This window comes from Pipistrellus hanaki (genome assembly GCF_964339955.1).
Source record: "Pipistrellus hanaki genome assembly, chromosome: 3".
Lineage (NCBI taxonomy): Eukaryota > Metazoa > Chordata > Mammalia > Chiroptera > Vespertilionidae > Pipistrellus > Pipistrellus hanaki.
Window position 1 is genome coordinate 96,244,791 of NC_140505.1, and position 14,434 is coordinate 96,259,224.

The 14,434-nt window shown below is 45.3% G+C and overlaps 1 protein-coding gene across 1 annotated transcript in view; it reads left to right on the forward strand.

The window, feature by feature from the left end:
- Positions 1–14,434, forward strand: part of CRYL1 (crystallin lambda 1) — a 142,225-nt gene that overhangs the window by 98,693 nt on the left and 29,098 nt on the right. The window contains exon 5 of the mRNA XM_084878614.1: positions 1,197–1,391. Coding sequence (XP_084734740.1) covers positions 1,197–1,391 — 195 coding nt within the window. The remainder of the gene's footprint in view (positions 1–1,196; positions 1,392–14,434) is intronic.

Genomic DNA, 14,434 nt, shown 5'->3' on the forward strand with positions numbered 1-14,434 from the left:
AGAACAACGAAGAGACCCTGAGCCAAGCATCCCTGCTATACAGTGAGATAAAGTTCATCTGATACAAACACAGTACCAGTTCCTATAATTCTGATTTTTAAAAAGGTCAGAGGTGATATTTTTGCTTTTTTAAAAATAAGAATTCAATAATTAAGGCAGGAGACAGTGATTCAAGTGAGGCATTGATTTATAATTTATTTTGAAAACAGATGCCATCATCTCTCACTTTCTAAGAGGGCTGAGCAAGTGTGACCAGGACAGGCTGAGAGTAAGAGCCATTAAAATATAGCTGTATTTGGACTAGCCACCTCTTCTAGGCTGTGTCCTAGGAGAAATACATTTTCTTTTCCTTTTCTGTTGGAAAAGGATTTTAAAATGGATACTTCTTGTAGTTATTTGGTAACATGGGGTCCTACCAATTTTAACCCATGTATAAAGGAAAAACCACCCACAAGCAGCACCTGGGGAAGTTTACTGCGGCACCTGAGGTGTTATGTGGTGCTGTCTGAGGACATCTGGTAATTTTCTCTGGGAATCTTCAAGAATGGCTCCTCAAAGTCAACCAAGAATATCATAGCCAACTGTTTCGGTGCTGGGCTGGACAAGCATTCCCATCGGACCTTCTCCTGAGGACGGGCCCGCCTGTCCGAGACTTTGAGCCCAGGTCCAGGCTGTGGAGGGTTCTGGGCTGAGCAGTTTACAGGGGAGCTTCGACTGGGGAGGTTGGGGTTTGAAGTCAATATGGGAAAGTTAACAAAATGCCAAGTTTTGGGAAATATGCTGCCAGTCATTTCTAATGGACACAAAATTGCAGGACCTATGGTGACTGTCCTGGGAGGAGGTGAGTATTGTCGGTGTGAAGTCTGCACAGCTGGTAGCAGTGAAATCCCCTAGAGGCCAGAGGTTTGGGAATAGCTGTAATGTACAGGATGGTGGTATGAATCTCCAAATTTTAACTCTTATGTTGGACATGATTCTTTAAACAAAACTATGTAATCCGGTGCTGGAGTTCCTTCTTTTCCTCTCTCCTTTGTGAATTAATACTCTGTTTTTTGAGTTTGGTGTCCTTGGGGGGTGAATGTAAGGGTCCTTTCCAGAGCGGAATCTGGCTATCAGACAGGCGGCCAACAGGGTCTGCAGAATGATGCCCAAACTCTGGAGCTGTCTGTTGACTGTCCTCACTCCTGTCTCACAAGGTGAATCCCCCGTATTATGTCCCTCTGGTGGAGCTGGTTCCCCACCCGGAGACAGCCCCTGCCACAGTGGACAGGACCCACGCCCTGATGCAGAAGATCGGACAATCCCCGGTCAGAGTCCTGAGGGAGGTCGATGGATTTGTCCTGAATCGCCTGCAGTATGCGGTCATCAGCGAGGCCTGGAGGCTGGTGCAGGTACGCAGGCTGCAGTGGCCAGTGGGGACAATAGTGGGGACAATGTGAGGGAAGAGGGGATGAGTGAGGGGGGGTTGGGGATGGTTGCTAGCCAAGAGGGGAAGCAGAGTGGAAACAGCCTCCTGGGGGCAGTGGCTGCAGGAAGTCAGCGTAAAGCCTCCTCGCTGTTTCTGGAGCCTGGCTGACAGCTGTTTTCTCAGGTGCAGTGAAAAGGCCATGAGGATAAACTGTCAGCGCAGCACTCATTGTTTCAAAGATGCTGTTACATGGAGTCATTTGACGTAGGACAGGATGATATACTGTTTGCTGCTCCTACATGTCATTGTCACATAATTGTCTCTGGGTGACATGCTGCATTTCCCATAGACCCAGACTACTCACTCCCAGTGTAATCATCTTTCAGGAGGAAAAAAATTACATTTTGAGTACAGTCCGCATGTGTCCTCTAAATGAACCCAATTTATTTCAAAAGCTTGAGAAGAAGCAATTATAATTACACTTGTTAGTAACAAGCTTGTCTTACATAGAAAAAGAACATTATTTATTTTTTCACAATTAACCTCCTCCTCTAATGAAAGGATTTTGCATGTCACCTAAGAAGTGGCCTCCAAAGTGGCCTCCCTGCACACACTCCCAGCCACATTTGCATGGGGACTCGGTGCCCCAGGACCCGAAGTGCAGGGCGGGTTTGTGCTCAGGAAGGTGACAGCACTGCCACCTGCACTGGGCCCACAGCTCCTGGCGGAGCCTTGGGCAGGCCTGTGGGTCCCGGCCTGGGACAGGGACAAAGACTCTGCAGCCCCCATGCAGGATGTAGTGGCCTCTGCCTCTCTGCTTGGTATTTGGGCACAGCTCATGGACCGCACTGCCCAGTGCATTTGCCACACAACACCTGCAACTCTGTATTCTCACTGTTTAAGTCCACTTAGTGGTCTCATATATGCAAGACAGTGTGTATGGTTCCCACCTTCAAGTTTGCAGTTTTAATTTCTTAGCAATTGCAGAACGTCTTTGAATTTCATTTTGTGGTAAAATATTTGAAAGAAATGCTGAACTAAAAACACCCCTTGGGAGAGCTATTTAAAATATTTCCACTTGTCTAGACTAGGGGAACAATAGATATATACAAGAAAAACCCAACATTACAGTAAAACACGTGGGAAGAGCCACAGAGGATTCTGCTGTCCCCTTCACTGGCTGGAGAGGTGGGAAGGTGGAGCGGTCTATTTGGCTGCTTTGTCAGTTCTTTACTGATTAAGGTATTACATATGTGTCATCATCCTCCCCTTACCCTCCACCTCCCACCCCCACGGTTGCCCCCCCCTCTCCCCTGGTGTCTGTGTCCATTGGTTAGGCTTATATGCATGCATACAAGTGCTTTGGTTGATCTCTCCCCCTTACTCCTCCCCTCCCCTACCTTCCCTCTGAGGTTTGACGGTCTGATTGATGCTTCTCTATCTCTGGATCTGTTTTTGTTCATCAGTTTATGTTGTTCATTATTTTCCACAAATGAGTGAGATCATGGGATATTTATCTTCCTCTTACTGACTTATTTTGCTTAGTATAATGCTCTCCAGTTCTATCCATGCTGTTCCTTCTTCTTCTTTTTATTTTTTTTATTTTTATAACAGCATAGTATTCCATTGTGTAGATGTACCACAGTTTTCTAATCCATTCATCTGCTGATGGGCACTTAGGCTGTTTTCAAATCTTTGCTATTATAAATTGTGCTGCTATGAACATAGGGGTGCATATATCTTTTCTGATTGGTGTTTCTGGTTTGTTGGGATATATCCCTAGAAGTGGGATCACTGGGTCAAATGGGAGTTCCATTTTCAGTTTTTTGAGGAAACTCTATACTGCTCTCCACAGTGGCTGCACCAGTCTGCATTCCCACCAGCAGTGCACAGGGTTCCTTTTTCTCCACATCCTCTCCAGAACTTCTCATTTGTTTATTTGCCCTTATTGGCTTATTTTACCCACCTTTACTAGGGGTGTCGAACTCAATCAGAGAAGGGGCCAAAATCTAAAATCCAGCCTAAATCGCGGGCCAATTGGTTTACTGAACAGTCATAAACTGACAATGTCATAAACTGACAGCGGAGTGCAGTGATGACAGCGCGGTGCGGGCCACATTGCAAGGCCTGGCGGGCTGGATTTGGCCCGCGGGCCTTGTGTTTGACACATGTGATTTAGACCATCCTGTTTCTAGGGGATAATGGCAGACAGAGTGGTCTGCTGGTTTGGGGGGATGATATACCTTCTGAGAAGGGAATCCTGCATGTGTCTCTACAGTGGCTGCTGTGAAATTCACATGCCTAGAGTCCCCATAGGAACCGAGTGCTGAGACCCAGTAGCATACAGTGTGAATGTGACAAAATGAGAAGCTATAGAAATGAGATTAAGAAAGTATAAATAGAACTCAAAGAAATGCCTTCGGTGGAAGTCTCAGTGATAATTCACTTTAAAAAATTGAATCCTAGTGAGGTGGCTCAGTTGGTGGGAATGTCCTCCCATACACCAAAAGGTTGTGGGTTTGATTCCTGATTTGGGGTGCATATGGAAGGCAAACTGATGTTTCTCTCTCTCTCCCTCTCCCTCCCTCCCTTCCTTCCTCTCTAAAATCAAGTAAAAATCCTCAGATGAGGATTAAAATAAATAAAAAAAATAATAAAGTTGAATGCCCGGCCAGTGTGGTTCAGTGGTTGAATGTTGACCTATGAACCAGGAGGTCATGGTTCAATTCCATGTCAGGGCACATGCCCGAGCTTTGGGCTCAATTCCCAGTGGGGTCGGTCTCTCTCTCTCTCTCTCTCTCTCTCTCTCTCTCTCTCTCCTTTCCTCTCTGAAATAAAAATATATATATATATTTTAAAAAACAAGGTTGATCTGCAGACAGTGAGAATGAAGGCAAATGTAGAAACTGCAGATCTCTCTGTCCAGGTTGGGGTGAGGGTGGGACCAAAGAGCTGTGGGGCATCCCTAAACTCTGCTGGGAAGACTTACAGAGACAGTGAAGTGTCTCTCTTGTCGGGTAAGGGCTCAAGGGGAGGGAATGTGGAGGGAGGGTGGGCTTCCGGTGCTTTGCCTGCTTTTACTGTCACTGTTTAGGGGCAGTTGCTTCTTTGGCCTCCCAGATATGGGAGGGCCACTGGGCATGCACCTGCTCCTCAAGTAGCTGCTTCCAAGGCAAAGAAGCTGCAGGTCTCACCCCACCAGAGCAGGGTACCTCCTTTTGCGCATGTGGCCACCTCTGGGTTCTCTACCCCAGAAGAGATACCACCCCCCACTCACTCTCCCTGCGAAGAGTGGATCAATATTTCTGCTTATTAGAGAGTTTGGTTCAAGGATTCTTGTCTTTATTGCATGAATTTCTTGAAAGAAAACCATTGCTTCTTGGGGGTCTGTTTCCATTTAGGGTATGAGAGTCAGGAAAGGTAAGAATGCCTCCTTAGAACTGCCCCTTCATCTTTGTTATCTGTACATGTGCATCGAGCCAGCAGGGGCTGGGCTTAAATGACACCCCTTTGACTCACAATTTCTTTCTTTCTTTCTTTCTTTCTTTCTTTCTTTCTTTCTTTCTTTCTTTCTTTCTTTCTTTCTTTCTTTTTTTTAAAATAAACCTTTATTGTTCATATTGTTAAAAAAGTTCCTCATTCTTTCCCCCCTCTACCAGGTTCTTATCCCACCTCCACTCCCCATTGTCCTCATCTATAGGTGCACAGTTTATGTTCAGTCTCTTCCCACACACCCCACTCCATTTTTCCTCGAGAATCATCAGTTCACTCCCCTTCCATACCTCTGATTCTATTATATTCAACAGTTAATATTGTTCATCAAGTTTTTTAATTCCCTTGGTTTTTAGATTCACTTGTTGATAGTTACGTATTTGTTGTTCATAATTTTTATCTTTATTTTCTTCCTCTACCTAAAGAACCTCCTTCAGCAATTCATATAATTCTGGTTTGGCAGTGATGAACTCCTTTAGCTTTTTTTTATTAGTGAAGCTCTTTATCTGGCCTTCGATTCTGAGTGATAGCTTTGCTGGGTAGAGTATTTTTGGCTGTAGGTTCTTGCTATTCATCACCTTGAATATTTCTTGCCATTCCCGTCTGGCCTGCATGGTTTCTGTTGAGAAATCAGCTGACAATCGTATGGGTGCTCCTTTATAGGTAACTACCTGCTTTTCTCTTGCTGCTTTTAATATTCTCTCTTTGTCTTTTGCTCTTGGAATTTTAATTATGATGTGTTTTGGTGTGGTCCTCTTTGGATTCCTTTTGTTTGGGGTTCTGTGTGCTTCCTGGACTTGTAAGTCTATTTTTTTCACCAGGTGGGGGAAGTTTTCTGTCACTATTTTTTTCAATATGTTTTTGGTATCTTGCTCTCTCTCATCTTCTGAGACCCCCCATAATTCTGATTCTGGTCCGCTTGAAGTTGTCCCAGAGGTTTCTTACACTATCTTCAACTTTCTGGATTCTCTTGTCTTCTTGCTTCTGTGGAGGAGTGTGCTCTGGCTCTTTGTGTTCCAAATCTTTGACTTGATTCTTGTGATCTTCCATTCTGTTTTTAGGACTCTGTATAATTTTTTTTATTTCAGACAATGTATTATTTATTTCTAGTTGATCCCTTTTCATCCTTATAGGTCTCGTTTATTTTATTGGCCTTTTCTAGGAAATTCTTGAAAAACCTTATAAGCGTGGTTTTGAACTCTATATCCAGGCGCTTTTTGTCCTCCATTTCTTTCGTTTGTGATCTGTTTCCTTGCCTCGGCATTTTCGCTGCTTCCCTGTGTTGGTAGGGTGACTTTGTGTGTTCAGGTGTCCTATATGGTTCAGTGGGTCAGCCTCCCAGTTACCTGAGGTGGACACTCTTGGTGCACCCCTTTGTGGACTGTTTGTACAGTCTTTTGTAGTTAAGTCTTAATTGTTGTTGGTATCATTGGGAGGAACTGACCTCCAGGCCAATTGGCTGTGAGGATCAGCTGTGTCTATGCCGGGAGACAGCCTTATTCAAAAGCTTCTGTGCTCAGCTTGGATGGGGTGGAGTTTCAGGGTGGAGCCTACAGTCTTGGCTTCCGGTTAGCCCTGCCCTATGAGGTTCCTGAGTCTCAGTGTTCCTCAGTGTCCTTTGGTACTCGCTGCAAGCACCTCTGAGAGAAAGGTGCCCTTGAGTTTCACCCACTACCGGACAGTCTAGTCTTTCCCCCAATGAGCCCAGAACTGGGGTTCAGTGCAGTTGGAAGTGGGGTTCAGAGCAGTCTGGAGCTTTTGTCTCCTTCCCACTAGGGCAATCCAGCAGCACAGTCAGCAGTCCATCCTCTACGCGCAATGTGCATGACTCGGGGCTCTGCCTTTTGCCGCTCCCCTGAGTTTCTGCCTTACAGCCCAGATTCCCTCTGTATGTGTCTGGGTCCCCAGGGTCTTGCTCAGAACTGGGGTGCAGTGCTGTTGGAACTGGGGCTCAGCACAGTTCAGAGCTTTTGTCTCCTTCCCGCCAGGGCAATCCAGCGGCACAGTCAACAGTCCTTCCTCTGCACGCAATGTGCGCGACTCTGGGGCTCTGCCTTTTGCCGCTCCCCTGAGTTTCCGCCTTACAGCCCAGATTCCCTCCATATGAGCTTGGGTCCCCAGGGTCTGGTCTAGAACTGGGGTTCAGTGCAGTTGGAAGTGGGGTTCAGAGCAGTCTGGAGCTTTTGTCTCCTTCCCGCTAGGGCAATCCAGCGGCACAGTCAACAGTCCCTCCTCTGCGTGCAATGTGCACGACTCCGGGGCTCTGCCTTTCGCTATTCTCCTGAGTTTCTGCCTTACAGCCTAGAATTCTTCTGTATGAGCCTGGGACCCCAGTGTCTTGCCCAGAACTGGGGTTCAGCACAGTCCGGAGCTTTTATCTCCTTCCTGCTAGGGAACGCCAGCCAGGCACTCAGCCGCCCCTCCTCTCCAACTCTGTCCTCTCCCCACGTGCGCACTGTGTCTCCATACCTTAGGCTTTTACATCTCCTCTGACTTTCTTTCTGGTTTTCTTTTTCCTTCTTGTTGTAGAATTTCCAGTCAGTCAACTTTCCTGTAGTTCTGGATAGTGTCCACTTAATATTTTAGCTGTATTTTGAAATTGTGTGAGGATGCAGTTAGGCATTTACCTATGCTACCATCTTGGTTTCCTCCTGACTCACAATTTCAGAGCCAGTTAAACTTGATTAGATTTAGGATGTTCCAAGTTAATCTCAAAGCATTTAAGGTCAGCTTTATTGTAAAAAGGAGCTGAATCTGGGAAGTTTTACAATAAAAACTAAAGATTTAAAAACATTTTTTAAGTTAAAAAGATATAAAAGCCTTGCAGAGTTCATTTTTCCATGACATGCTCTTTCTGGGGTGGGTTTCCTGTGTGGATGGAAGGCTCCGAGGCTCAGCCTGGATGTGGTGAGCAGAATGAGCTGAGATGAGCAGGAGTAGCCCTGTCCAAGGACTCACATAGGTTCCTCTGGTTCATGACTTCCTGGATTCACAAAGCGTGTTGAAAATTGGCAGAACCTTTTCTCTTTGACCCCAGACAGGGCTGGTGTGCTCTCCAGCCTGGGTGGAAAAGGTGCAAGGTGACTTGATTCTGAGCTCCAGGCAGTCTTGTGTGGATAAGGGTCTGTGTGCTTCTGTCCTAACTTTTGAGGTGATGGTCAGCAATAGATCAAGGAATGCCGTTCCATTGGCTGTGTAAACCTAATCCAACCATGAATTTCCAAGGCCCCACCCTCCCATTGGATATGAGCTGCAGTGGGACAGGCAGGGGCCTGGCCCAAAAGATGGCCTACATCCCCACCCAGCCTTGGTGGTGTCCTTATATGGAGGTCAGAGGAGCCGAGGAAGCTGCTTTGCCACTTGCTAATAACTCTGTTGATGTGGAGGACACTTTTGTAACCGGACAATCAATGGGTCCATGCTGCCTGTCACTGCTTGGGCCAATTAAGCAGAGACGGGTTGAATCATATGTGAGTATTTATTCCAATAATGTCAGCAGGATGGGAGAACAGCAGGGCAACCACAAAAATCTGCTCTCTACCCCACCATAAACCAGCTGCTTATATTGGGTAGAAGGACACAGATTACATGGGAAATAGGCACAAGGGTGTGTCCAATGGGCAGTTTACAGGTAATGCAGGCTGGAGATTTGCAGAGGCCTGCAGGTATACAAAGGCGGAGGGGGGGGCGGGGAAATGGGGTGGTGGAGGGTGTCTAAAAGGGTTAGCATTATGCAAAGGGCTGGCAGCTCTGGTTTCTGCGACAAGGCTATTTATTAATCTTTACATGATGATAGGCAGCTCCTGGATGGGGAGGACGGGCAGCATTTGCAGGTGAGCCCCCAGGTCCCACAGGCTACTGCCAGCCAGGTTAGATGCGCCTTCTTTAATCAGAACACGGTTCAAGAGCATGATTAACATTTCTTACAATTATAGCTGGTCCCCAACGTTCTATTTCTGCCCCTATCACTTTGATTGGCATTCCCATGTTGGACAGCCTTGCATGCCTAGAATAAATCTCACTTGGTTTTGGTGTCTCATTCTTTTTTTATACATTGCTGGATTTGATTTGCTGTTGTTGAGAATTTTTTGCATCTAAGTTCAGAAGAGATACTGGTCTATAGTTTTCTTCATTTTTTACTATCTTTATTTTATTTTGATATCAAGGCAATATTGCATAGATATTAAGGTGATAATGTATAAAATGAGTTAGAAGTGTCTGTCTTCTTCTATTGCCTGGAAGATATTGTAAAGTTTTTGTTAATTCTTCTTTGTTTGGTAGAATTCTCCAGTGAAACCCACTAGGCCTGGAGAGTTCTTTTTCAGGAGGTTTTTAATTACAACTCCACTTCTTTAATAGTACTAGAACCATTCAGGGTTTCTCTTTCATTGTGGTTGATTTTGGTGGTTTGTGGTTTTTGAGATATTGGTGTATTTCTTTTGAGTTGTTGAATTTATGAATATAAAGTTGTTGGTGGAACTCTCTTATTATCCTTTTAGTGGGCGCAGCGTCTGAAGTGATGGCCCTGGTGTCTGCTCTCTCTTTAGCCTTGTCAGTCTTGCTAGAGGGTTATCAATTTTGTTGATTTTTTGAAGAGGCAACTTTTTATTTCATTGACTTTCTCTGTGGTTTTCCTGTTTTCAACTTTACTTACTAACTCCAGAGGGCATATTTTAATACTTATAGCCAAGAATGAAAGAGAAATTAAGAAAGGTAGGGTGAAGGGGTGGGTGGGGCTCGAGAGGGCACCCAAGCCGCAGGTTTCATTTCTAGGTCAGAAAGCAAAGTGCCAGGAATAAGAAGCACCTTGTCTTTCTGCATCCTAGACCGTGACACACTGCCTTGTCACAGCCTGTGAACGTGCCTGTCCCCACACAGCTCTGCAAAGGCAGGGACTGTCTGGGAGAAGATGGGTGCCCAGAAATCTGAGGGGCTGTAGAGGGAGCTGGGTTCTATTGTCTCGGGCCTCACTCCATTTTCCCTTTCAGTTGGCTTCAGAATCAGGATGTAGCTGCCCTTGTAAGCCTGGATATGCCAGATGTACAAGTCTGGCTGCAGCTCAGCAGCCCAAGATTGGGTCACAGGGTGACAGGAACCTGTTGGCCAGGAATGTGACTTCCTGCCGATATTCTTAAGCTAATGAGCACAATCAGGGAAGTTGTGTAGTAGTGATAAAATCTCGCCCAGAAATTAGCTGTACTTGTACTACCCATAAATCATTGTTCCATATAGGAGGGGTGAGTAGAAGTGAGCAGACGTGAGTCATGGGGCCAGGAACAGGTTCTCAGCCTGTTGGATGTGCTGCTGGAGATATGTGGAGAGTGCTGAGCTCAGTTCCCACATCCTTCTGAGCTGTGGGATCACTAAGCTGGATCTCTGTTCCCTGGGCTCTAAGCTACAGAAGCTCAGTTCTTGGTTTCTCATCAGGGAAGGGTGGTCTGTGGGACCCAGTTGGGATCTTCTGAGATTCCAGTACTTTGTCTTAGGGCTTTGTTTTCAGACATGAATGCCCCCAAGAGTTATGAGGAATTTTTTCAGGTAATAAAGTAGATCCCAAAGATCATGTAGTGATATTAACAGATGAGGCTCTTGGTAGTAGATGCCTTTGGGGTTTCTGTTGAGTATAATTCATGAGAGTGAAAGGAATCAGGACTCAACACCAGGAACCTGGGATCCTTTGTTCATCAGTGACTTCAGCCTGTACAATATTTCAGAATTTTCAGAGAACTTGCCTTTACTTTCTCAGAATTTTTAGATATTTTCCAATCATTCAATCTTAAAACCATGCCATTTTTGCCTTCACAAATGAAGACACTAGCCCAGAAAGTTAGATTATCTGATTCATATTTCACAGACAGGCAGGGATTCAAACCTGTGCCACCTCTGTGTGTTTCTGTAAGTGGAGGTAACAATGGACCTAGGATATGATGAGGAATAGACAAGGATATATATATGTTTAAGGATGAGAACATGCCTGGCATATTGTACAGTTTAGTAAATATTATGGGTTATCATTATAATAACGATAATGACAATGTTTTCTGAGTCCCTGAGAACAATTTTTGTGTGAAACAGCTGTCACCTGTGAGTTAGCGCTGAGCTGAAATGCTCATATCCTAGCCACATCTGTGAGGTCTGGGGCTTGTGGGTGGCAGCATGAACCTGGGAGCTTTTTGAAAATGCAGCACCTCAAGTCCCACCCTACACCTGCAAAATCATAGTCTGTACCTTAACATGTGCACATTAAAGTTGGAGAAGTTCTGGCTCGCTGCTCAGGAAGACCTTGGCCTCAAAGTCTCCGTGTATTCTATCTCATCTGTTCTAAGAAAAACCTTTTTTTTTACATTTCAACATCTTAGTTTTATCGCAGCATTTCCCCTCTTAATGGAACATTAAATACTAATTTAACTTTCAACTGATGGGGTCTTAATCTTAATTTCAATGAGGCGCCTTATATTCTACCATCTTTTATTGTCTTTTCTTCTTCCATGTTTTTCTGTTTCTGTATGTCTCTTGTTTCTGACTCTCTTTATCCATGACTCAGGCCTGTAATAAACCTGCAGCACTGACCGGCTTTTTCTGTTCTGTGGAAAGGTTCTCCTGTGGTTACTTTAGAGCAATGATTTTCAGTCCTAGTTTTATGACACTGGATGCTTCTGGTTATCCCCAAAAGACGTGAACATCAATTTAAAAGAAAGATTTTATTCACTTTTGAATAAAACAAACACCAGAACAAATGAATGTGAGGCTGTTACAGTCCAGAGGATATAAGCTTCTGGTCCAAGCCTGAGCTGGCCTCCCCACACACTCAGCACCAGTCACCCTCATCTAGCCTTTTGTTTCCAGAACAGGGGTGCAAATTGTGGTCAGGTTTCCTCTTAGTCATGGGCCTGTGTGAAGAAAAGCAGGTCCATCCTGGGTCTGAGGCAAAAGGGCAGCCTCCTTGTAATGAGAGGTCCTCCTCCTGCTACAGGGCTGGGGTCAGATGCACTGGCATCTTGTGTTTTTTGGCCAGGGAACGAGCAGCCTGCACATTAGGAATTGTTACCCTTAAGTTAAAATGTAGTTAGCCCCCTTATGGAGAGGTGGTTACATGGGGCTTGATTGATTGGGTGAACGTATTTTGCCAGGGGTTGGGGGGAGATGACGTAAAACTGTAAATTTACCACCATCACTGCCTCTTTCACCTGCAGAAGTCATGCAGAGGTAGGTGGTCTTTGGTTCTCCTCTCCTTTCATAAACCAGGATTAGCCTCAGTCCACTTCTTCATTTCTCCAACTCTCATTAATTCCCAGTATGCTTCCTTCTCACACATCTCCGAGAATATGCCGCTTCTATGGCCTGACCTTTTCTGACAGTCGGGGGAGGCCCTATCATTCCATTGATGGCATTTTCCCTTAAGTATCACCTGAGCAGGTGCCCTGGGACCCAGTAAGTACATTACCTGCCAATTACTCAGACTTCTTTTGAAAGAAAAACAGTACAAAATGGGACAGTGAGAATGAAAAGAAGAAACTAGAGCAGCTCAGTGACTTATTTCACAGAGTTTGGGACCAAGGAGGCAGCAATTGTCCTGGGACTTCAGAGTCTCAACAAGAGAAAGCCCGTTCAAGCAGTCAGTTACTAGCAGGCAGCTGGGAGGTGGAGCTGTGGTAGTTTTTCTTTGGAGAGAGATGCCAGAGACACTATTCACTGCTTCAGGCTATGGCTATCCTGGAATGTGTCCAGCAGGAAAAAGTGAGGCTTAAGTAAAATATTACCATTCAGACAGTGGCAACATCTGTACCTGCTAGCAGAGTCATGTAGAAGGTGGGCTGGAATGTAAAGGGGAGTTAAAGAAGCCAAGAGAGAAGTAAGCTCTTACCCTTCACACCACACCCTCAGCTGTAGGAGTTTCTACATGTTATGTATTTTAAAATTTAAACATAAGCGTTTAGGATTTCAATTTTCTTAAAGAAATAATGTGCCAAGTGTCAGAGTGAATCGCCTGTGGTTATAAAAGCCTTCCTACTGAGCTCTGGGAATCTCTGAGCGCCTTCCCTTTCCCTGCCCTGAACCTCATGTCCTAGAAAAGAGCCACCTGTTTCCCTGTTGCATCCTGGGCGTGGGCCTCCCTTAGGGATCAGCCTGGGCAGCGCGCCCTGCTTCACACAGGGCTCTGCAGGAGGGCAGCGGTTCCTCTCGCCTCTGGTCCCACAGCAGGTCCTAATGCAGGCTCAGCTCGGGTCCTGCTGCACCCTGCCTGCCCTGTGGTCTGTGGCTCCTATTTTTGTCTCTTTGTTTTTTGTTTCTTTGTTTGTTTTCTTTTATTAGTTTTGCTACTGTTTGTTTTTGTATGGTTCCTTCTTTTATGTTCTGCTCAGGTTCAGCTACAGTGGACAAGGAGTCTTCCAACTCCCAATCTCCACTTTCCCTTTCTCACCTGGTCAAAAATTCACCCAGCAACATTTTTAAGACATTTTTTTCTGCAATTTCTGCATTATTTTAGCTCCTGGAAACATACCCAGACATTGGTATGGATAAGGCTGAGGGAACATTCCCAAGGCCTTCAGGACATGAAGCACTCGGACCTTTCTGCCTCACTCACACCCTGTCTCCACTGACCCTGTGCTCACCTGCTCTCTATCTTTGTTGCCTTTCAGGGCCTGGGAATAAGCTTGTCTGTGGCAGCAAGTTCATCAGCCCAGGATATTAAGGAGTTCTGTTGGCTCTAACTTCTCTGGCTCTCTCACATCCTGCACTTTTCCAAAGCCTGCCATGGACCCATCACAACTGCCATTTTCCTTAGCCCCATCCACCTCTTGTGCTACAACTCAGGACTCCTGTGGGGACTTTAGGGCCTTTGGAGCAGATGTTTCACCTCCTTCACCAGGAGATCCTCCACATAGATTGAGACTGCTTCCTCATTGGCTTTAAATTCGGAGAGCTTTCTATCAATGGCCTTTTGTTCAGAGAGAGGGTGATGATTTTCATCTACAAGGAAGCACTGAATGGACAACAATGATCTCTGCCTTTTAAAAAGTCACAGAACTGTATCAGAACCCACATCCAGGACGCAGCTCTAGGCACTGGACGAGGGTCAGTTACTAGTGAGTAGAGGACATTCATAGGCAATGTAGTCAGCCATCTGGTTGGGAAAGCCCAATAAATGGAACTCAAGGTATGAGACCATGCATGGGGTGTAGGGCTCAGTAAGGGCAGGACTCTTTCTTTTTTTATATATTGTTGGTTTTTTTTTAATCTTTATTGTTCAGATTATTACAATTGTTCCTCTTTTTCTCCCGGATAGGTCCCTTCCACCTGGTTCCCATCACAGTCCCTCCCCTTCCACCCCCCACTGTCCTAGTCCATAGGTGTATGATTTTTATCCAGTCTCTTCCTGCACTCCCAAACAGCCTTCCCCCCGAGAATTGTCAGTCCATTCCTTTTCTATGCCCCTGATTCTATTATATTCACCAGTTTATTCTGTTCATCAGATTTTTTATTCACTTGATTTTTAGATTCACTTGTTGATAGATACGTATTTGTTGTTCA